General features: G+C 39.1%; 1 protein-coding gene across 1 annotated transcript; it reads left to right on the plus strand.

Moving 5' to 3' along the window:
- The first annotated feature begins 9679 nt into the window (after positions 1-9679).
- Positions 9680-23656, plus strand: nudt4b (nudix (nucleoside diphosphate linked moiety X)-type motif 4b). Its single transcript, XM_042403001.1, has 5 exons — positions 9680-10149; positions 17173-17283; positions 18751-18795; positions 19109-19196; positions 20841-23656. The coding sequence occupies exons 1-5, from the start codon at positions 10054-10056 to the stop codon at positions 21059-21061; spliced, it is 561 nt and encodes a 186-aa protein (XP_042258935.1). The 5' UTR covers positions 9680-10053; the 3' UTR covers positions 21062-23656.
- The last annotated feature ends 897 nt before the right edge of the window (positions 23657-24553 follow it).

Genomic DNA, 24553 nt, shown 5'->3' on the forward strand with positions numbered 1-24553 from the left:
ACTTGAATTGCAGCAGCACTCTCAATCTTCCCTCTCTCCCCCTCTCTCCCTCTCTCTCTCCCCCTGTCTGTCTGTATTCAGGTCACTTTTAATTGCATAACAGCTCATTCATAAATCAGCACCACACCTCAGGGGAGGGATGAGGGAAAAGACTCGAGACGGCTGCTGAGATATATAGAAAGTGTCTACACAGGGAGGATTTTGCTGCAGTGTGAGTACTTGTGTGAGGTCATGTCACGCCATGGTGCAATGTACGTACAGTTAATAGCCTTATTATCATGGCTTTCAGATGGAAAAAGCTTGTATCTATAGAAAGTCAAGTTGGCATGAGTTGGGAAAGTTTTTTGCAGATTCTGCATTTCCAGTTGTTATGGTTCTGTCCCAGTCTGGCTTTACGTCCCTCCACCAGTTCACCAGATGCCCTCAGGCTTTTATGCCTGTTTAAGACTGTACTGAGTGGGAAGAAGGGCAGATAAGAGAGGTTGCAGATTATATTTAAAGACCACTTGAGAAACTTGCTTTCTACATTTCCTCTCGTTGGAACTAAGTGCTCAAATGAACTACAATACTAGTTATGTTATTCAGAGCTGCAGTTGTCTTTTAGTTCAATTTATTTTGTTTATTTTGCTGTTTGCTCCTTGTGCACTTATTTTAGTTGTGTTCATGTGAGCTCTGGGACGGTTTGTGCATGGTTATATTGTGTTTTCTGGGTTTTTTGGTATTCTGTTTGCTCCGTTTTCCCTTCGGTGTTCTTGTGCTCCATACCTGCCTGTATCAGCCTCATCTGCCCTTCCCTGCTCCCAGTATTTCCCTCAGCCTATCAGCTCCTTGCCTGTTCTCAGTTTTGTCATCTGTTCCCCATTCCCTCATTAGTTCAGTTTGTATTTAAGTCCTGGTTTTCAGTTCAATGTTATTGGACCCTCTGTTCTGTTTGTTTAGTCTTGTTCAGTTTGTTCAGTCGGCTCTGTTTGTGCTGCATTGTTTCAGTTTTGCTTTGACCTGCCAGCTCTGTTTTTGCATAAGCCATTATGCATAAGCCTTTAATAAAGAAGTTTCTTTAGCCTCCCTCAGCCTGCAGTCTCCTGCATTTGAGTCCACCTGCTCCGTTCCACTGAACACCAGTAGAGGCTGGACCATGGTCCAACTCTGTTCTACTGTAAAAATCCTACTGTATTACTACTGTAATTTTAGTTTATCTATATGTTGAAGAGAGTTACCTTGATTTAGGTTTCATGAGTTCTGTTACCATTTTTATTAAAGGACAGCTGTTTGATATAAGAAATTAATCAATTCATAAAATCTCATTGACTATGTTTGCAACAACTACTGTAGTCAAGAGAGTCCATAGATTATTATTTTTAAAGACTCAATTTTTAAAATGTAAATGCAAGGTTTTCTGCATTGGTTTAAAGTGGAGTTGGGCCACCTCACCTGAAATAAAGACCAGACTTATGATCAAACATTAATACACTTTTATGAGATAAAACCTTAACCTCCAGGGACAAAGAGCAGAGATGAGAAAATACCATATGTTGAATGAATGAGGCTATTATTTGGGCCATTATTCACTGACTGAATTGATCACTACAGAAGATTCTTTAAAATCTGCTAATCCTCTGCTTAAATTTCCTTTGGGATTAATAATGTATTTAGATATATCTATGTATCTATCTAGGTAAACAGTTTCTTGGGGGAAACCCTGAGAAGACTTTCACAAAATGGAAAAATGACTCCTCTACAGGTTGAGTCATTTCTTTGAACATTGAATCTAACAGCATATAAACAATATGCTTTGTGAGCCCAGAACCAAGTCCCTGAGGAAACCTGGATATGGAAATGCGACGAGAATAACAACAACAACAAAAAAAATAAGGAATACAAACTGCCAAAAAGAGGCTGAATACAAAAATATGATTTAGACGAAATGACCTCAAAAAAGAGGAAGAAGAAAACATTTCAATCAAGAGACCATCATCAGTTCTGCCAACAACACTAAAGCAACTCCAGGAAATATATATTAACTGTTATAACTAGAGTGGGTGACAAACAACCATCCCATGGAAAGGGAGGAAAGAAGACAGTGTATGGCACAGCCTAGATAGATTTAAAACATGTTATGGAAATGAATTACTTAAATGAAGGTACTGAAGTTCTTTGAGAAATGTAAAATGTAGCACAAAGTCAAGAGGTTGTGATACATAGCACAACAAGCTACTCTCAAAATGTGATAACTGTTATTAGTCTTACGAGCCGTTTCTATACAAACCACAGAGCCCAAACTCTTTGTGGTGAAGGAACATGTCACCCAGTGCAGCGGTGTGGCTCACTGATGTGATTTTAATAGTTTTTCGGACAACAACGGTAGTCTACGGCACAGAGGAATAAGATAAATCAGGCTTTGGATATATATACACAGATTTGTGTTTGAACATGCTCTATGCATGAGTCATCAGTCTGTGTTGTCTTGACACACCTGTTGACTGACAGCAAACGGTGTTTTGAAATGAGTTGATGGGTTGCTTCATTTGACATCTTACCTTTTCATGGCCCTAAAATGCTTAATAATGTGTATTCTGACAGGCTTGGCTGTTTTTTTCCTGTAACAATAAAGGCTGGAAATAAAGTAGATGTCACTGTTTGAAGTACAGTCATTCAATTAATGAATTTCCATGCAGTTCATCCAGTGTCATCCACTTCATTTCCTGCCCTTGAAAACTTCAGTATGTGGGCAAAACAAAACAACCCCTGCCAGAACACAGATTAATGAACTATGTTTTTGAACCACGCCTCCTCTTTTATGAGCTCTGTCTCTATAGGCGTGGTGTCTTGTGATGTCTTTGCACTTAAGCCTCTTTTAAAGGACATTGCACAGATATCGTCACTTACCCAGATGTGATAGATTAGGGCATCAAAAAGGTGTATAATGTGATTTCTCACATTTAGCTATTATTTAATGCTCTAAAACTTCAGAGTAAAGCTTTACAACTTCTCAGTTTATCTCAGTTTAACAGCCTTTTGTATATAACAATAGTCTTTTCATTTTTGCTCCTCAAAGCAGACCTTTAGTTCCAAGGTTAAGCTCATACGTCAAACTACTTCACTGGGTAGCCTAAATGAGCGATTGATGAGAAGGTCACTGCTTTGAATTTCTTGGAAGACTTGCTCAAAAGATTTCCTGGCTTCACTCAAGCTAAAGCTATCTCTGCCCTGCCTTTGAGCAAGGCACTTACTCCAGCAGTGATGACAGCTGTCAGCTCTCAGGTGTGCGTGTACGTTTGATTTTCCAGGCCTTTCCACAGTCACGTTCGGTGTTTTAACCCACTCATTTGGGTGAATGACATCTTGCTTGTGTGTGTCATCACTGTGGGGTTTTGTTTCAGACTACTTTCCCACATTCTGGCGAGCACACTGTCACCGTCTGGCTTTGTTTATACCCTTTAAAGCCTAATCTTCACATGATTATAGAGTGTCTGTGTTTTTGTTCTCCCTCAAGGAGACAGAGACATCATTGTGAGAGCAATTTGCCTGAAGGTAGCCTCAACAATCCGAACAGCAGTAGTTAACAGAGTCATTACTGTACATAGTAAAGTCTTCATTCATGAAGCTTTGAATATTCAATCTAAAATTTCTAGAGCATCAAAACTGGGACACACTTGTATTATTTTAAATATTAATCTGCCGATAAAAAAACATAATCTGTGACTCCACCCTATCTCTCCCTGTCTCACTGATTGCGCTGGGTAACTCATCTCTAAGTGATGTTTACCCATGTTGAGTCTATTTTATGCTCAGCTATCATAATGACAGGCTTTAATATGCACCAACAAACCCTCACAACCAAGTTATTGTCATTCCTCCATCCACGGCCTTGAGACCTCTGTTTATTCTGTTATATAAACTGTTAAGAGAGATGTGGATGTTTTCCAATGTGATCTCTCAGGGCACTGAGTGGAAAAAGGCTGGTGTCTTTCAGACCGTCTTACAATTGCAACTGTATTTAGTACTGACTGTAATACTACCATTCATGGCAGGCATAATCTGAGCAGCACTTATGTGATTAAAGTTGCGCTAATCAGTGTTGTTATAGCTTATTAAAAATGGGTCAAATGACTAAGTGTAATGTGAAAGGTGTCGTGACAAACCCACAGAGCTTTATCACCAACTCAGTTGCTCTCAGTTCAACTGAGCATTTTAGCATCTTAGATCATTGTTTTGGTTTAACAATCCGTAACTTTGTTGTTTTGGTTCTCATTGATGTTGTTCCTCCAGTTTCAGCAGGCAGATGTTTTCAACAAAAGAGCTGATTAACTGATTGTACACAAGTACTAAACTGCACAGACAAAGTGAGGGTCTAGCTGTTGAACATAGTGAAGCAGCTATAGAGCTAAAACTAAAGAGACATTTCCTTCAGGAGTTGGCGGACACCAAAATAAAGCTAAGAGGAGAGTGAATATGGGGCTACATTCATCAGGTAGCCTGTAAAACGACTCCAAATGAATGCTAATGTTGCTCCATGTATTCTCTGTGTAAATAGGCCACTATTTGCCAGCACATTCACTGTATCAACTTTATAAGGGGATGATATGTCAATGTTGTGTTTACGACATGCTGAAATTCCACAATAATACACATTATGGATAACTGTCATTTACTGTTTACATTTACTGAGATATAGGGTTGCCAAATTTTGGCTTAACATTAGGCATAACTATCAAAATTATGTCAGTATAACCCTGTAATTAAGTTATAATTATAGCTAGTTAATGGTAATTTAAACTCTAGCTTGCCAGCATTCATCATTAACTCGTCCTGTGTGGCTCCAATACATTCAGAGCTAGTAGATAGCTAGAAAGCCAATGTCAACTATGTGTTTCAGAATATTGGGCTAATTATGATGAGGTTAAGTTTAACTTAAAAATTGAGGTTCAGTAGAGCTAACATTTGGCTCAGGACAAAGTAGAAAGGCTCAAATTCTCTACACTCTCTGTTGCTACCTTGGTGGAGAAACACCTTTATGGAGGGCATAGATCCACTTGCAGAGGCGTCATCGGCTCTATATTCAACACTGACAGCAGCTCACATCCATCTTGGCAGCCTTGGCCAGCTGTCAGGAGCTCACTTCATCACTGGATGAGCTCCATCCCATGAAAACATTCACTTCACTGGGAGTACCTACAAACAATTCTCCTATCTCAGCTTGTCATAGTGAATATTACTGATGATAAAAAGGAAAGATGAGTTTATTAAAGCTTAATTTCATACTGAAGTGGTCTGATAATGGGGACCTAACAGGAAAACGGATGGCCTAATCTAAAATTAGAGTTAGCCACTGAATGATTATCCATGAACTAAATTTAGGTGAATAAATGATTCCTCATTGTTGCTATCTTGATCAGAACATTTATATCCTTTGAGTTAGAAAGCATTTCAGCTTTAGGGCGCTCATTTTCCCCATCTGGCGAGTAGCCATTCCCTCACATGCCTCACATCAAGGCTTGGCGCTGAGGTCAAAGAAGGGACTTATGGGTGAGCTAATCAGCTCAGGATTTTATATGTGTAATCTGAGTTGGCTGCAAACACTGAGTGGATCACGGGCAAATGAGGAGGCAGATTAGACTCCATGTGTGAGAGTGTGTCTGTGTAGATGTTACTATACATGTAAACTAGATAGTTAGTGACATATGTATTTATATATTTGTTTGTGTGTTTGTCTCCGTTACCATGTGTAGTTTGAGCTCATGATGCCGTCATAAAGCAGATGTCCTTGGACTCTCCTGATAAAGTGAGGACAGCGATAGGCAGACGTTCACTTCTGGCTCCTTCATTCCTCCATCTGTCTCGATGTGAGCCAGGAGAAACTAGATCCCTCTCTTCCCTTCACACTTAGGCTAAAAGGGGACTTCTAAAATGCCCTCCTTTGCTATGCAAGGAGATGATGATAAACCACCCACTTCAAGTAGCATGATGACAGAAAGATTTATTTTCCTCTTAGGACTGATGCCATGGTGGCATGACGCAGCTTCTGTTGTTATATTTGGGGGCAAGATTTGATTTGACGGGATACTTTCTAATTTTAGTCCTATCATATCATATTTAAAGGGCATTACAATCCTAAAAATACACAAATTTTTAACATGCCTCCATAACCAAGATAACATTGATAGAAACTATGATCCTCTAAAATTGTTCTAACCCTGAAGTAATCCTCTAAAATGTTCAGACTGACTTACATAATCTAGTTTTTTCAGTCACTTTTGGACTAACATTACCTCTTAATCCATCAAAAACAGTGTATACGATTAACTGAGTTATATATAAAAATTCACGTTATTAATTTCAAGGTTTTTATCATCCATTCTTGATCTTTTTCAAGATTTATTCCCCTCATTCATCTCCAACAACAAGGGTATATGAGCAACTAAATGAATTATTAGTACCTGTATGTCATTTTAACATGATTACTGTGTTGTTGCAACATTTGTAAATGAGCTGAAATTATCTTTGAAGTAATCAGATTAGCGTCATGTCAGTGTAAACCTGCTAAAAACAAGCTGATGATGCTGTATGATCTCAGGTAACATGATGACCTTTGTGCTTATTGTATTTCTGTCAGAATCAGGTGATGACCACTGTCTGTAGTGATTTTCTTCATCAACATTTAGGAATTTCTGGGTTATCTACAAAGTAATTATCTCCACCACTTACATACCAGACAAGTGTGTAACCCAGGGGTAGAATATTGGTCAAAGCAGGTATGTTAGGATTAACGTGTGTGGACCCTTTATCATAGTTTGGTTGCTTTAGTCCCATGACACAACTGTGAGCTCATCAGTTAGTTCTGCAATCTGAAAGCCACTCCTAATAAATGAGTGAGAGATTTCATCAACAACAATGAAACAATGACATCTGTTAGGCTGTGCTTATAGGCACAGTGGTGCTTTGACATTTGCTAATTGGCATACACAACAGAGTACAGCTAATTATTATGATCATTCATTCTGCAGGTATTAATAAGTCAAACATAGTCAAAAGACTACTCATAAAACAAAATTTTGGACAAATAAAAATGTTGACTTAATGGTGTCGCCAAAGTGACTACAATTCATCCTAGAAGGGACATGAAAATGTGTACCAAATTTTACGAACATTTCCTTAAAAGCTGGAAATGCCAACCTACTGATGGCGCTAGGGGAAAAGACGGAGGAACACCAAAGTCAGTATGATTCGTCCTCTGGGGACAAAATTTTAATTAATTGATCAAATTAATTAATTGAACAGTTGTGGAAATATTTCAGTCTGGGCCACAGTGGTGGACTGACCAATTAGATTATAGACCAACAATGGCTAAATTTGCATTTACATAAAGGACATTTATCTATCATATGCCTCCTAAATGCATGTGAAGAATCAGCTGCCTACATATATCTTACAACTATTTAGAGTCAAAGGGAATTATGATACTACATGCATTATAATGTCACAAATTGTCTACTGCAGACTGAAATAAGGCAGTCAGATAAGATAAAGAATCACTGGCAACAACTGATTATGTTCACAAACAAATGACTCCCTCTTTGACCCACTTTGATCAATCTCATTCTTTGATCAGTCTTTGTCTCTGGGAGGTCATTTGGCTTTTAATTTTATGAGGTTGTTAGCCTACTGCATGTGGATTCTCTTCAACCTGCAGGTCAAAGGTGAACTGAGAGAGAGGTAAGATGTGAAACCAGTATGTGTCATCAACAAATTCTCCCTACTATGTCATCATTAAACTATCATTTGACTATCAATCCCATGTCATTACATAACTGAAACAGTGACTAAATACAGCTACTTACAGAGCAGTAAAAGTGACTACAACCGCACCCGTTGAGTGGTTACAGAGGGAAGGGATGGCATTATTCATTCACCTTTTATTACATGACTTTAACCTGAACCCAGCCATAATATGGGAGTGCCATCAGATACACTTTGAGATTTACTCTAATGTGTTTAGTCAGGGGGAGCAGTTAGGAGTGGTGTGTATTCAAAGTGACAACTCCCCCACCGACATTGCAACACTGAGACCTCTGACCCTTAGTTACCATAAATCTTAAGTAATTTAGTCAAAATACCTTGGAAAATGTGCTTAAATGATTGTGTAAGCACCTCTTCCCTATTTCTTGCACTGATTATGACTGACTCAGAAATTTACCTCAGTTATGATGTAAATGTATTGAAAGATGGGAGTCGCAGCGCTGATTGATATCCCAACACACTGGGTTTGCTGTAATTATCCCATGCACTATTTTGACAAAACATCTCCAGAGGACTGCAGATATTCAAAGTAGGCCTATGTGTTTACAGGTAATATTGTAGTACTGCAGTATTAAAAGTTTAGAGCAATTACAGACACTGGGAAGCCTGTAAACATAAAAACTTTTTGTAAAGCTTTCATTCAGTGAATAAAGGGAAACAATGTACGCTACATTTCATGTGTTTGTATAACAGGTGGATCTCCCACAAGAAAACTCCCCTAACAGTGCAATAAAAATGCCATGATCGGCTGTAAACACATGATATTATAACAGGGCTGATTTTATTTGTTGGCCGTGGATGGCATTAATACTCAATGGAGCCTGAGGTTTATTAATTTGAGGAAAGGTAAGAGTAATTCAAGGGGCTCCAAGCCTGGTGGGTTATGAATAATGCAGCGTTATTAACATATTTTTTGGGAGTTTACACTTAGGACTTCAGAACTGGTTCTTTTCATGTCTTATGCTTATTGCTCATGGACATAAAGGGACCTTTCTAGTCCCAGAACGACTTATCTGTATCCTTTGTTTCTCACTTTTGACAATGAGGGAAAATTTTACACTTCAATATCTGATTTTTTTTAGGTATTTCATTCAAAACTTGAGTTTCATTTTAAACCTTTAAATGAGTTTGAAAATAAATGTCCTGATCACATCAGTCAACTCATTAGCTGGCTTTACATTAACGAAGCTTTGAGGATGGACATGGATGATTCACATTTGTAAGGACATATTACATAACATTTCTTTTTTGGATGTAAGTCTGTGCTGGCTGCAGAAATATTGGTATTAAAAAAGTGCCAAGATATATTTTCCCATGCGTGATAAGAAGCTATGCATCACACCAACACGTCAAATGGATTTGCAAAACAGGGAACTGCCTCGGGGTCCCAGAGGCCTCACAACCCCAGGTTAACTGTGTTTGTTGGTTAATTCTGTTTGTAAATATGGTAAATATGTGCTACTACAGCACAATCCTCTGATTTTGATGGGTCTTGTTTTATTACCTGATCTTGAGCTCCTTGGAGAGAATTATTGTGTCGGGATTTGTACTTACTGCAAAATTAACTTGTGTTTACTTACATAACAAAATTACCTGCTGTGTGGGCCCTGCAGCAAATTAATTTTGACATCAAGATAATTATAGGTTACTGCCTAATACACAGAATAAACCAAACCAACAACTTTAACATGTCACTACAGGGTTCCAATAATGTTCCATGTCCTGTCCCAAGCTGGTGGAAATCCGCAGAAATTACGCATTTGTTTATTCTAACTGTTTTGACCAGGATTGTAGCTCCACCTACTGAGAATACCACAACCAATGAGCTCATCCCTGCCTCAGAGGAGTGACCTGTATATCTTAAACTCCAGTCTTGCTTGTTCATTGTACTGAGTCAGCGGCCATGCGCAAATGGATCCAGAGGAGGGCTGTGCTGTGTAGTCTACATAAGATCACTGCCTGCAGGGCTGCACACATAGCCGATTGGAGATCACAGGCAGCAGCTGGAGCCTTGACCTGCATAAATCTTTCACACGCACTGATTTTACGAGGGAAAACATAAATCCACGACAGCCTGACGGGCACCTTGGAGTCTCACCAGCAACCCTCCTCCTCCTCCTCCTCTTCTAATGACTGACCATCTCGGACCACGCATGCAGAGAGCAGCAACGATGCGGCGGCTCTGCTGTTAACTCGCCCCCATCTTTCTGCTTTTTTTTGCCGGTTCTATCTTGGAGGAGGCAGAATAAATCAAACATGAAGCTTAAACCAAACCAGACTAGGACATACGATGGCGAGGGCTTCAAGAAACGAGCAGCGTGTCTGTGCTTCAAGAATGAGCGTGAAGAGGAGGTAAGAGATCCCGCCATGCATAACTGGACCATATGAGCAACATATAGGGGGGTTGCATATGACTTTGTGGCCTAGTCACCCCCCCCCCGCCCCCTCCCCCTCTGCACCCAGTCATTCAGCGAGCACAGGGGTGACCGTGAATAAAACAGTCAGTAATCTTTAATCATGTTTTGCTTTTTGGCTTCTCCTATTTCTATCAATGCGACTGTTTTGGTTTGTGTTTCCGCGCTGGTGCTGCTGGTGCGCCTTGGGCCATCCAGTTCAGGCTAGTTTGAGGAGGAAAGAGAAAAAGAGGCTGTTGTCAAGGTAACGTCAGTTAGCAACAAACTACTACCGGCTGTGACTTTCAAAATAAAAACCGCAATTAAAGGGTAACTTCGGTATTTTTCAGTCTGGACTCTCTATTCCATCTTTTTGTGTTTAAGTGACTAATGGTTGTGGCTGACAGTTTTTGAAATTGGTCCAGTATTGAACAAGAGCACTTCAGCCAGCAGCTGCAAAATGGGCTGCAATCATAGACTATAATAAAATATTGACATTTGTGGACTGCCGTTTTGAAGCCTTGAGTTTATCGATTTGACCGTCGCCATCTTTGCCTTTTGGAGCCAGAAGTGACCATACAGGGACGAGAGGGTGGAGCTGACCCTAGCGCTAGCTGCTAGCTTGGTTAGTACGGTGTGTTTACAGTCTGTGATTAACTGTGATAATGCTAAGTTTAATGCTAATTTTCGTTAGCGAAAAAGTGGCCTAAAACCATTGAAACTAAATGTACATACTGGAAAACTGAAAAGCTGACTCATTAGAGGGTCTTTTAGTACAACCAAACACTGAACATGATGACCATTAGAAAGAACGCAGGTTGAAGGCACTTCCGTATTGACTTCACTTTTGAGACCGAGAGCTACCTGCATGGCTGCAATGTAAATGCTGTTTTTAAATCTCTTCGCAACACATTCTTTAAAAAAAAAAAAAAAAAAGCGTTTATCTCTATGTGAATTTTATTTTATCTCATTTTATCCATTTATATTTTTATAATTGTTTTGTTGTATTTTTATTTTTTTGCGTACACTTTTTCATCTCTTAGTGATACACTTTGTAACATTGTTAAGAAAAGTGATTTATAAATATAGTTTTATTATAAACTAAAGCTCTTGTTTTGAAGACGAGCGCGTTGTACTTCCGCATAGCTTCCTGTTAGCTTGTATCTCAGACAGAGGGGGCGAGGCGCTCTGTTGCACGTTTCCTTAAATGTCGGGTTTAACATCGGCTTGTCTTTAGTGAGGAGACAAGAATACAGTCTGTTACTAGTCATCTGTCAAATGCTGCGCCACTTCACCACATTTCTCACCATAAGCATCCATAACCATGTAGCGGTCATTCATGATTATGCTGCATCCCGCCGGCCTTGAGCGACAGCTGCGTAGCAGTTATGTGGATGAGGATTTAAAGGAGCCTTTACCATGTAAATAATGAATATGAGGTGACAGACATATATTGTTGCTGTGTCTTAGACTTTTCTCAGTGATATTCAATATTAGACCCACTTTGGAGGGGATTTGTGTACATTTCAGAAGTGTTTTCCCACCCTAAACCTAATTAAAAATACAATTATATCAGGATGTTATCATTAGTATCTCAAAGCATTTTCGGATTTTTTTGACACAGGTTTTGGGTTACTTCATTTTACAGTATATGCAAACAAAATGGAAATGAGAAACACAATGACCCATATCAAAACCTAAATACACACACAAAGACCTTCCTTTTTCTGTGTGCTGACATGCTAAGAAGGGTGATTACATAGTATTATACTTTATTATCCAAAGAAGAGTATTCATTTTTGTAAGTGTCTCCTTCAAGTTAAGAAGTTTTCAGCAGTAGTCTACATTAGGGCAGTCTCGAATGCGTTGAGTGACACGATCTCTCCATTTACATAAAATCAATTTTTTGGCAAAAACTATATCCAGTCACTTCCGATGTTGTGGATCAGGCAGTCTTGGAAAAACCCTTTTTTGTGTCGCAAAATCAAGACTTATCCCTTTTATTGTGGCATATCCTTGCATGTCTAAATTCATCCCCCTCTTTGTGAATGGCATAAACAAACTATTACACAATATACACTAAAAACATCCCAGTCTGGTATCACTAGACTGGCACAAAAAGCTTTCCCTGAGCCCTCCAGTGTTTGGCTGTACAACACACAGATCTTGAAGATTTGCACACACATACACACACAAGCGTATCCGCTCACTTACTCATGTGCAGATGTCATCATGATGCATGAGTTTTAAGTCTAAGGACCATAATGGAGAGCAAAACTCTTTCTGAAAGTCACTATGGCAAGTTCTGAGAAAACTTTTCAGGCCCTGACAGGCTACTCATGCCATCACAGAGATGGCACTTGTTGAAGTATAGAAAAACAATCTGGAACTCTGATTGGCTAACAATAGCTATTGTCTTCCCAAAGAAGCCTGAGAAGTTGGGCTTTGTAATATGAATGCTTTCCTTAAACACATACGTATACACACACAATCAGTTCCTAGACGCAGGAGACCCAGTTGCGGTGAAATAAGAGCTGTACATGCTGCTGGACTGTTTTGTTTTTGAGAGGAAAGGAGAAAGCTGAGCCCTCAGGGTAAGATACTCCATGACTACAATTTCACTCCCAACAGGGGAAACTAGGAACCTGACAGTGCACAGAGAGCTCAACAGGGCACCTGAGTTAAACAGCATGTGAGTATCTTGAGGCCTGTGTGCCAAGAGAGCTGCTTTAATTATTTTTATACAGCCTTAAATCAGTGAAAGGCTGTAGAAACCCAAAATTAAAGAAGTGACGCTAGCGTTTCAGTCTAAAAGATTAAAATCAGTGACAGTGACTCATTTATACGTTTCATTCATTTCGTTCACAAACAAGTGAACTTTGATTCTATATTTACAAGATTTTCTGGGAAGCAGGGTGTGTATCTGATTAATAGCTTCTATGAAATGAATTTCTATCACAACTGTGTCATGTTGCTTCGCAGAAATCAAAATGCAGTTAAAGGGAAAGTGCGTGTACAGCTTTATGGGTATTCTATGTACTGTGAGAGGCATTACTTGTAGTAACTTGACTCCCTCCCGGAGTTCCCCTCAGCTGTACAGAGTTTTAAAGCTTCTTTCAGCTCGTTGTTTTGGTTTCCCAGCCCACAACCCTACTTTTGGTTTTCGTTCAGTCTCACCGCGCTCATCAGGGTCGCTTCCAGTTGGTGGAGAACAAAAACAGAACTAAAAGCGGAGTAAAAATTGGAAACACGACTCCAGTTGAATGCTAATGTTGCTCCATGTCTGCTGGATGTGTAAATAGGTAAATGTTTGGTGACAAGTTTGCTGTATCGTCTTTATAACATTTATAACAAATATCTTTATAACACGTTTTTTTTCTGGAGTTGCCCCGAACTGGCTAAAAAGTTAAGTAAAGTTAAAGTAACTTTAAATTAACTGTTTAATTTTTAACTTCTGAATACAAACTTTAAATGATGCCATTAAAATCATTTTCTGTTTGTTTCATGATTTAGAAGCAACCTAATGTGTAACACTCAAAGGCCTTTATCAAAGTAAACTATATATAAAGTTATAATGAATTAAATGAACCCAGATAACAGTTTTACATGTAGCAGTAACCTCCATGTTTATCAGATTTAAACCCAGAGGCTAGATATCGAAGGTATTGCAGCAGACTGTAAATAATGTCAAACTGGAAGTGGGAGGGGGAGGTTATCAGTGGGAGAGGAAGCTTCATCATAAAGTCAGAAATGGAGGTGCTCAGTCGCTCTCAGCCTTTACCTCTCCTGCTGTTTGTCTCTGACTTTCCCGCTTTATGACTCCTCTCTTATTTGTTGATACCAGGATAATGCAGCGACTATATTACTGTCTTAGCAATATTGATTCAGCCCCTGTGTGCTTGAGTGTTTTAGACTTACCATCATTCACTCCTCCCAGCACCCAGCCTGGCTTGGCATTTGTAGGCTACTTTATTTGACAGCGACGGGCATTTCTCATTGGGGAAGAGGAGGAGGTGTTTATGTCCTCCAGAATATTCCTGCCTGCTGTCTCTGTTGAGGCCACGCCAGAGGACTCGCTGTCATCCACTGTGTTTTACTACTGATGGTAGTGCTGATACCTCAAATTCAAGATTGTTCATCAGTTACAAGTTATAGTGATCAGACTGTTCATAGGCTCATGTACTTTTCCATTCTACTAGTGATGACATGTCATTTTTGGTTTTCCAGGTGTTGAAGCTTTTTCTTGTGTAGCTTTGCACTGATTTTGGGGAAAAATATAGCGGTCAGCTAACACCAGATGAGTCTGACATCTGTCCGTAGTGTTTTTCATTGCTCAGAGAAGATTTACTTTATGTAGCTATAGAATTTGTCCACCTCCCTTTTCCCGTAGGGGGCCCCTGGGAGACACTGGCAGTAGCAAAACAGTGAAATGTCACCGGGAAACACTGCAGTGTTACCTCTGGGGTTTCTCCTTCACCCTGTCCCTCTTTCCAAATATAAGTGGGTTTTCTGTGCTCAAAGTTCAGCTGTCAGCTGACCATTGACCTATATATCACGACAGTGTGAGTTATTTTGTTTTTATCGTCATGCTTTCAACTGTAGTCGGGCACTTCAGTTGAAAGCTTAGTCTTGTTAACAATTGAATTAAAGGGAAATTGAGTCTTTTGTAAGTTAAAAGAAATGGCTAGAAAGAAAAAAGTCTCTGCATAAATTAGGTGTCAGTCTACTATGTTATCATGGAATTACATTGCTGAACTGGATTGGCGAGGTTTCTTACACATGCATAGATGCTTGCCAGCTTGATTTTACCTGTGATGATAACGTCTTGTATTGTCCTTTAGCAAGACTCAAAAGGCAGCACCAAACCCCTGCTGCTCCCTCTTATGAAATGTAGCTGTAGTCATGTGAGACAGACGTGAAGAATCAAATTTCTAATTATATACAGTTTGTAATATGTCGATTCAGTGCTCTACATTCCTAAATTCATTAAAACAAAACTAAATGTAGCCTGTGCTGTATTCTGTGGATAGACAAAATAAAGAGTTCCTTTCGGGGCAGCAACCAAACGATAAAAATGGAACAACCAGAGCAGAAATCTGCTTTGTCCTCGCTGCTCCGGAAGCTTTGTAGCTTTTGTTTTGTATACATCCCACACTGTCGGCTTAGGACACGTTGACACCAGCGATCTCCCTTTAAGCCTCGCTGGCTGCAGCTCGACACACAGACGCACAAAAAATCAGACAGTGAGGGCAGGGGGGTGGGAGCGCTGTGAAATCTCTTAACACACCCCTAACACAAAGAAAGAAAGAATGAATATTTTATTATGTCAGAGCACAGACACTGCCCGTCCCGCAGAGGAACACACGGCACAAAAGTAGCCAATATGAAAACAGACTTCTGGCAGAACTCCATTTCATATTTTGTGTGTTTTAGTTCACCTTGTTTGGAAAGGCCATGCTGTTCTCAAGAAGGTTACGATGTTAAACTTTACACATTTTTTATAGTTTGCACTCTACTGAGAAGACGTCATACTCTGCAATAGCAGCGCTTGAGCTATAAGTGTAAATGTCAGTTCCTTTAACGCACGTCACTTACTGGACACCATGTAGGACGTACACCTGCTGTATAGAATAAACACCTGTCGTGGATTCCTCTGGAACCTTTTCATCCTCAGGAAATGTTTACTGAGCATGCACGTACTTAATCCACATCAACGTGCGACATTCACAGAGTATAGCTGCACACATGCAACCCCCCTCCCTCCTCCTGCTGCCTCTCTAACCTACATGTATAGTAGTATCAGCTGGGAATAAGCAGGTGGTTGAGTTTGGTGAGTGTGGCACGTGAGGAAAGCGGCAGCAGATAACGCTCACTGTCAAGGCCCCTCGGGCATATGCCATCCAATCGGTTTGGCCCTCAGAAGGAGCCTCAGAGGGCCTCCTGATACCAGCAACCACAATCCCATTAGAGAACGTAAGGGAAGCTATGCGAAAGCTGAGTTAGGATTAACTGACAGACTGACTTTTCTGGCAGATTAGTGGTGATCAGATGGGTGGCGGAGGTGGATGTTACCATCTGTTGCACAAGCTGCTTTACAACCGTTTCTCTGTTTTATGCATGTATATTTACATTCACTGCTTGTTGTGTATTATAGAATAATTCTTGAACTTACAAAAGCTGTGAAAGAGATCGTAAGCCATGACCTCAGTAGTGTAACGGATACGTGGAGAAAATGTATTTGAATCACAAGTAAATGAATCACCAAAGAGTCTTATTTCATTGGCTTTCCTTGTATTGGTTGTTGATATGATGATGACGTGTGTCCTGTCACAGACTGTGTGTTTTTTAAGATGATTGAATATTTCCACGCACATGTTTACAGCAGGTGTGCTTGTCTGTTGTGGTTGCTATATGGATACTGCCAGAAACGGCAGACACAGACACATCTGATCTGCACGTATCAGTGCACACTGCAACTGTAGTGTAATTCGAGCCTCATAGGCCGCTCAGGGGAGCACTGACAGAATTTGAGTCGTTCATGCTTGGTTTACATGCATTGTTTTGCCGGGGTCAAGTTGTGTCGGAGAGGCTTCAACATTGGCTTTGATTGAACGTCATCACCAGACTGGAAAAAAACCTAAAAGTGTTATTTGCTAAGTTGACAAATACTTGAAGCATTTGAGAAGAAAATATATAGAAGAACACAAATGCATACATAAATCCATAAAGTATAGTATTGAAAAATTGGTTTGGCCACTGAAAAAAATAATTAAGTCACCAAGTTGATGTTGAATATTCAGCTGGGTGCCAAAAAATGTGCCTACAAAGTTCCTTGTCAAAACTAAACTAGATAAGTGAGTGGAAATATGAGAATATATGAGCTGTGTCTCCAAGGGACACACATAGACACAAACCCTCATTGAGCAGTAAAACAAAAGGATTGATTGTTCTACATTTCCTGAATTTGTGCTTTCTTTGACAGGTCCTGCTGGTCAGCAGCAGTCGGCACCCGGACCAGTGGATTGTCCCTGGTGGAGGGATGGAGCCGGAAGAGGAGCCGTGTGGCGCTGCGGTGCGAGAAGTGTTTGAGGAGGTGAATAAATATAAGAGTTTATTTTGTTTCGTCAACTTTATCTTGATTTGAAAGTGAAGTTATTCTGCAATCATAATCACAAAGTCTCAAGCACATTTCCAACTTAACCTGCATCCAAACACCACCTGTCCATTGTATAACAGGGATCCAAAGCACCAAGAACTTCAATTACTGCATCTACCTGTGTTCAAACTGCAGAATTTTCTGCATGTTCAAACAATTTTCTGTCATAGTTTTGACCAAGAACCTTTTTTTTTTTTTTTTTTAAAAAAGGGTAGTGCCATATATCTTTGAAATATTTTATATTTGAAGGAAAGAGGACAAAAACAGCAGGAGCGTAGTATTGTTGTCATGTTGAAAAAACTGTAATCTACACTACACATTTTAGGCGGTGTGGTGATATTTGTATACATGGTAGCAGAGGGAGAAAGTCTGGCTTCTGAGGACATTACACTTGTGATGTTTTGGATCTGTCACATCTTGTCATCCTTTAAGTTAAACATGACCCTTTCCAGCCTTATCAGTTGTCCATTTCCAAGCAGAACTGGAGTTGCGTGGTTGCAACCAGCTGCCAGCAGTACGGTATGCATGCCAAGGGCAAAATTTTTAAAGGGCCACGGTGTCAGTAGCTGGTTGACTGAGGAGTCTGGTGGTATTCCAGAGGTCCCGCTAGTTGAGAACCTTGTGTTCTCAGCCATGTCAGCGGTCTAAACTTGGCTCCTCGCTAGATTCCAGTGCACTCACAGGCCCCCACAGGCCAGTCCGCTGGATACATCAGTGGGACAGGGTGACACTTGTGAAGTATGCCGAGCGGGGGAAAGGGGGAAAAGACAGATGTCATGTCTTGACAGTCATTTGATTCCGATGAAGCACATCTAAGTTAATAAAACAACTGTTAAGTGTTATGAAAAGGACATAATTACTCTTTCAGGATTCAAGCCAAGTTTGGTTTTCCAGCCAAAACGACAGTACAAATGATTGATAATGATGTCTATTAGAATTACTTTAAGTTCAAATAACGTTCCTCCTAAAGATGTTATATCATCTCAAACACCACAAGGTTCCATATAGAAATCAGTCAACACCTTTAACAGAAACAACAATTATAGTTTGACAGTTTAAAAGAGTTTCCTGAATAAGCTACAAGTCCACAGAAAACAAAAATGAACTTGATTAAAAAAAAAAAAGCTCAGTGACTTACTCTGTAGTTTAATTTTGAACCTTTTGTGTTTGGGTAATTGTCAGGCATTTCTATATCAGAAAAAAATCTGGTGAGTCATTGTTTTGACACAGAATATAGTCTGTGGTTTGAAAACCGCTTTTCTATTGTTTTCACCCTCTATTTGTCTTTGCGATTTTATGTGAGACCACAGCTGCTCAAATGACAATGCAAAAAGAATTCTGCTCCTCTTGTACTGAAGAAATTGTGATTTTAAAAAAAAAATTCTGTTTCTTTTTATTCCTCAGGCCGGTGTGAAGGGCAAGCTAGGACGTCTGCTTGGTGTGTTTGAGGTGAGCTTTTTTTGGCTTCATGATACTTAGGAAGTGTATTATACATATGTATTACAAAGTGCACATATAAGGGTATAAAATGCATAAATAACCATATATATTGTTATTTAGTAACCTAGCAGCATGTAATATATCTTGTGTTTACAAGAACATTGTAGCCTAATGCATATTAGCACTCCTGCAGCTAAAAATCAGAATAACTCTGATTGTGTGCACACAACATTAACAACAAAGACATCTTTGCTTGTGTTTGTGGTTTTGTATCATCATCAAATATTCAAATTCCTTTTTTTTTTTTTTTTGATCCCCATAGCAAAACCAAGACCGGAAGCATCGGACGTATGTGTATGTGTTGACTGTCACCGAAACGCTGGAGGCCTGGGAAGACTCCGTCAACATAGGTACTTGCTCTACTGGGCAGTAGTTCACCTCTTACAATGCACTGTCTTTTTATTTATGTGGAGGCCATATGGGCATTGGGGTGTGCAGTGCAAACACGTGCCTATAAATCTGGTCCGCTGATCTTAGCTGCAGCAGGTCTTGGCTGCAGTATATTACAGGTGTCAGTAGCCTGGATGCCAGTATCCAGCCTTACATATGTTATGTGGTCAGTAGAAAGCAGCTGTTCTCTGTAATCTACCTGTTAAAGTATGTACCAGAGCCTGCTGAATTAGCTCCTTTCTTGTTTTCAAATTCACAATGAAAGCTTAAAGAGTTTTTCTGTATGTGTGCACATTTGTAAGTAAATATGTCTTGATTTCATGTGCATACTCATGCATTTATTATTAGTGTGTGGTAGAGATGCAGTATCTACCCTCCCTTGTTTTAATTGATTGTATTTACCAGACAAATCAATTAGATGAGGATGATATTTAAATACACACTGCCTCTTGTGGCCATACATTATACTTCCTGATTTAAGGTATTACAGTGAACTATTACTTTGTCAGTGCTTTATTTTACAGGTCCCTTAATTCTATACTAATTTCCTGGAATAGATGTATAGATTTCTGTGAAGATTCTCAGTCTTTCAGGTCATGGTTATTTATTAAGGAGGGTTGAATTGAGGGTAACTGAACTTAGTTTTAGATACTTGAAGACCTTTGCCTCCCATCCTGAAGAACATGGTACAAGTATAAGAAAAATAGGTTAAAAAAAAAAAAAAAAAAAGGTTAAGTTGATTGAGTTGTAGATTCATGTGGGTTTTTTTTTCAATAATTCCCTAAAAGTAGTTGATGTGTAACTGTTCATTCTTAGGACATTTCTTTGAAAGGGTTATATAATTTGGCAGTATATAAGAAGTAATCTAACATGCCAATACTAATTCAAACAAAGTATTTTCTGCCAGTTAAAGAACTGTTAAGAGTCTAATTTATTCCAAATTTTTGCAAATTAACAACTAGAAACCCAAATATAATGAGTGGGTACTTGGTAACTAAACCAGCAGTTTTTTCTTATAATTTGTACCAAATTGCACCACTGTCTCTGTAAAATGTCCTGGAAATGAACCGTTACATAGCTGCAATTTCTAGGAAATTGTTATAAAAAGAAAGGACCTGTAAAACAAAGCATTAAAATGACTTCCTTGAGCTCCCTGGTAACCAAATGGTTGCAGCACATTCCACATAACTGCAACGTCACTTGTTTGACTCCTGCTTGGGACCATTATTGCATGTCATAGTCAAAGCCATCTCTCTCCCCTTGTTTCCTGTCTGCTTCTCCACTATCTTCTCTCCATTAAAGGCAAAAAATGCCCCAAAACATATCTTAAAAAAACAGCTTACTATCACAGTTAAAAAAGTAACATGTTATACTGATTAAAGCTTATGATTTCCTTGATTTTTAGTGCATACATATACCAGAAGAAATAGCATGCACACAATGTTGGAAGCACCGGTGGAGAAGGGACATTTTCTTATAATAACACAAAATTCATATAATTGTATATTATGAGTCTCTAATAGCATTATATTTGTGCATATGAGGAAAGCCTGATATTAAAAGCTTCCTTTAACTCTTACATTGTTCTTTGTCTCCCTCTGCAGGCCGTAAGCGGGAGTGGTTCACCGTGGACGAGGCCATTAAAGTACTGCAGAGCCACAAACCCGTCCACGCAGAGTACCTGCGGAGACTCCAGCTCAGCTGCTCCCCTACCAACGGAAACTCCATCCTCCCGAGCCCGCCAGCAAACGACAACTACCCCCACTACAGCGCTACCGCCACCTCGCCCTCAACGGGCAGCGTGTTGGGCCCCTCCTGCAGATAGGACTGCACCTAAACCCTCCTGTCCTGTCCTTTCCAGCTGCAAACATGGGCAGTACTGAAAGTCTGTACAGTCTTGCATGAATCTATGACTTTTCGGGGTTGCGGCTCCAATGTATGTATAATTTCTAGTCTTAGCTGCAGGACAGACCAAAGCCATTGCCGGGACTGTGTTAAAGACTCATGTGACTGTCACATCTCGGACAGAAAAAACTGTGGATATGGCTTACTCAAGAACACTTTTGATTTGCTGGCAAACACCAGACTGATGAGCCGGAGTTTGGGAGGAGGAGGAAGCTGCTGACTGCTGGCACGAATGACACATGTGAGACCTGGTGAAGGAATGCCTTACAGAAACTTATACTTGTATGAATGTTGTATTTGGGTCATTTTATTTCACTAACGGTTATTTTTATTTTCTTTTAGCAGAATGGATATGCTTTCTAGTCAATAAGGGGTAATTGACCCCAAAGCACGTCCATGATGGGGGAATGTTTGTTTTCTAGACTTAATGATGTCTCAGTCATCAACGCATGATGATAACAGCAGATATCATATATGACTACATGGATCTAACATAAAAAAAAGACACCACAGCACTGATTTGTTTGATTTTAATGTAAAGCAGAATTTTCTTTACACCATGATACCATTAATTATTAACACAACAAATGATTAATGACCTTTTGAATTGGCTTAAAATGATATATCCACCTATTAACATCTTATTTAAACAAAAAAAAGTATGGTGGCATTAAAATAAGTGACAGTAATACACTTTACATTAATAATAATTTTTATTTATAATACAGAATAAAATGAAATGAAAGTTGTGGCCTTTTTAGGGTCAAAAGGTCTTACAGGAACCCGTATCAGCTGTCGGTGAGTTGCTACCTCAGAAAACTGAAGACTGGATGAGTCACGATGCTGTTTGATATCCTTTGACACAACACTACGGTGTTTATAGTTAAACTTTAGCCAAAGTGTCCGAGTCACGAGTCAGCTAACCTTGACTGATCCAACAAACTTGTCTGTTTAAAGCCACATACCTTACATCGATGCTTATTGTTTCCCATTTATACAAAGTAAAAGTGTTTAACGGGGCAGACTTGGGTATAATGTGCTGCCTTGAACCATAGTTGTGGGTCAGTTCAGTTTGTTTCAACTCTGTTAATTACAAAAAAAAAATGAATGTGGGTTTTCTTCAAAATATTTACGCAGCAGTTTTTTTTCTTCTCTCACTGGGACTCCTCATGTTACAACTATGCACTCATGCTGCTGAAGGCAATTTGGCTAAAACTGTCCACCAAATGACATGATTGCAATGTACATGACATTTTTTTTTTTTTTTCAATCATCTACAGTGGAATTATTTGTCTCCCAGGAGGCTTTGAAGAGTCGCTGATCTCAGTTTGTTTCTCAGATTGAGAATCTATCAGGAAAAAGTCTTTATTGGTTCAAAAATAAAAAGTAATGCCGTTTTAATATAAATATTCTATTACTTTCTGTTTGATTTTCATCACTGCTGAAACAAAACATAGAAAATGAAGACAGAAATCCATACATAAATGGCTCATATTAGCAGTTAACATGTCAGATTCAACCATCACTCAAAACACCCGCTCAGCCCTGTGTTGACCGCTGAATGACGACTAGTGAACACGCAGAGATTTGTAAATAGCTTTGAAGAGAAATATTGAAAAATGTGTTTTTAACCTGAATGAACCTGTACATTTTCTCGTAATATTTTATATATTTTTTAACAATGTACAAATGGCAGAGAAAAAAAAAAAACATGTAGAAGACCCCCCCCCCACTGAGTATGTATTTGTATCGATGACAACGTGCCACAGGTTTAGGATGTGAAGACTAGTTTGGTTTGTGTCTCAGTATGAAATGTTGAGGGTGGAATTAATGCGTTCGAAACATGATTTGAAGAGTTTAATAAGACATGTAGTCTTACAGACAGCACAGACAGGATAGTAGGTAATCTAAAACTTCAGGTGGACAAAGAATTCACAGACTGGATTTAAAATTTTTAGAGAAATGGGCAGAAAATGTAATGCTTTTTTTAAAACACTATATATCTATATATATAGTGAGAGAGAGAGCATTTTGCTAATTAACCTGTGTTTGTTATGGCCAACCAGGCACATGAAACGACTATCAAGGAGTATACATATAAATGAGGAAATTGGTGTTTCTAAAATAAAGACATGTAATGTTTTGAGGTTCCTGGAAAGGACTGTAAGGATCAGATGAATGTCTTGGAAAGAAAATTTGCTTTAAGTTGTCATAAACTGACAGACAAATGTTCATTCATTCTGTTTTATAGCGGTAAAAACCTCCTTTATCATTTCCCATGCCACACAAACATATATCATGCTTTAAAATCTTGCTTTCCTGTAATGCCATAATTACAAAGTCTGATAACTCTGGAGTATCATGAGCTCTGATACAGTGATTCAGCCACGCCTTGTTTGACGGGTTAAATGAGGACACTTCAGACCTCTTAATGTATGTATGAAAATGTATTTAAAGTGGGGTTGATGAAAGTGAAATATGACTTGTGCCAAATTAAAAAATGTGTCGGTGTTCAGGCAGAAACATTCTTGATGATACAGTTAATGTTATTTCAGAATATAGTCATTAATAATGTGAAAAAAATGTGTGTTTTAGAGATTTACTTCATCCTCCATTGTTGAAATTATCACTAATGAACCTCAGGCACTTTTAACCTCATACTGTTTTTAAAATCCACTCCACAGTCATACAACTGAGCATATAAGACTATCTCAGACTGCAGTCCAAATCAACATAAATTTAACTTAAACCCATTAATATTGACATTTTGTCTCCATGTCCCCCTGAAACACCTTCTTCCTCCGTGTAAGAATCCCTCAAATTAAATATACATGTTCAAATACAGCCTCTAAATGACTGTTATGTGGATTTAGACAGCTTGAATGTTTGCTGAACACATTGTAAAATCACGAAGATGTGTCGTGTGGCGCATTTTAATCAAAGTGAACTAAGTTTTGTCACCATTTTGTCATATGCACAGTGAAGTTTAAAGTCAAAGTGACTGTAAGAGCTGGACTGGAAAGATTGTTTTTGAAAAAAGAATGCATTAAAGGGGGAAAACTCTTACTATAACTGTTTTTGAATGTTCATTTGTTTGAATGCAACATCTACTCTACACATAGTCTATGAGGAAAAATGACACTTAAAAATGACATTTTCTTATCTATAGTGTATTAATAGCTTTGGAGTCTTGACTAGATCAACCTGCTATCAAGCTGCCGGGTAAGAATGTGGGCCAATTCCTGCCCCGACCCCCCATTCTCAGCAGGGATTAGCATCTGTAATGGTACACTTTTACTGGCTGACATTTTTGGTTTAGACAGTTTGCACAGTATCACATGACAAGGACCATAAAATTACATTTTGACACCAGGATCAGGTGTGCAGGGCATCTGTTCCAGGGCTGCAGGAA

Source organism: Thunnus maccoyii, chromosome 23 (genome assembly GCF_910596095.1).
Source record: "Thunnus maccoyii chromosome 23, fThuMac1.1, whole genome shotgun sequence".
Lineage (NCBI taxonomy): Eukaryota > Metazoa > Chordata > Actinopteri > Scombriformes > Scombridae > Thunnus > Thunnus maccoyii.

Excerpts from the sequence above, each read along its gene's own strand:
- nudt4b (XM_042403001.1), top strand. The coding sequence starts at position 10,054 with ATGAAGCTTAAACCAAACCAGACTAGGACATACGATGGCGAGGGCTTC. Across the intron at positions 17,284-18,750 it reads TGCGAGAAGTGTTTGAGGAG|GCCGGTGTGAAGGGCAAGCT; the intron begins GTGAATAAATAT and ends TTTATTCCTCAG. Across the intron at positions 18,796-19,108 it reads GTCTGCTTGGTGTGTTTGAG|CAAAACCAAGACCGGAAGCA; the intron begins GTGAGCTTTTTT and ends TGATCCCCATAG.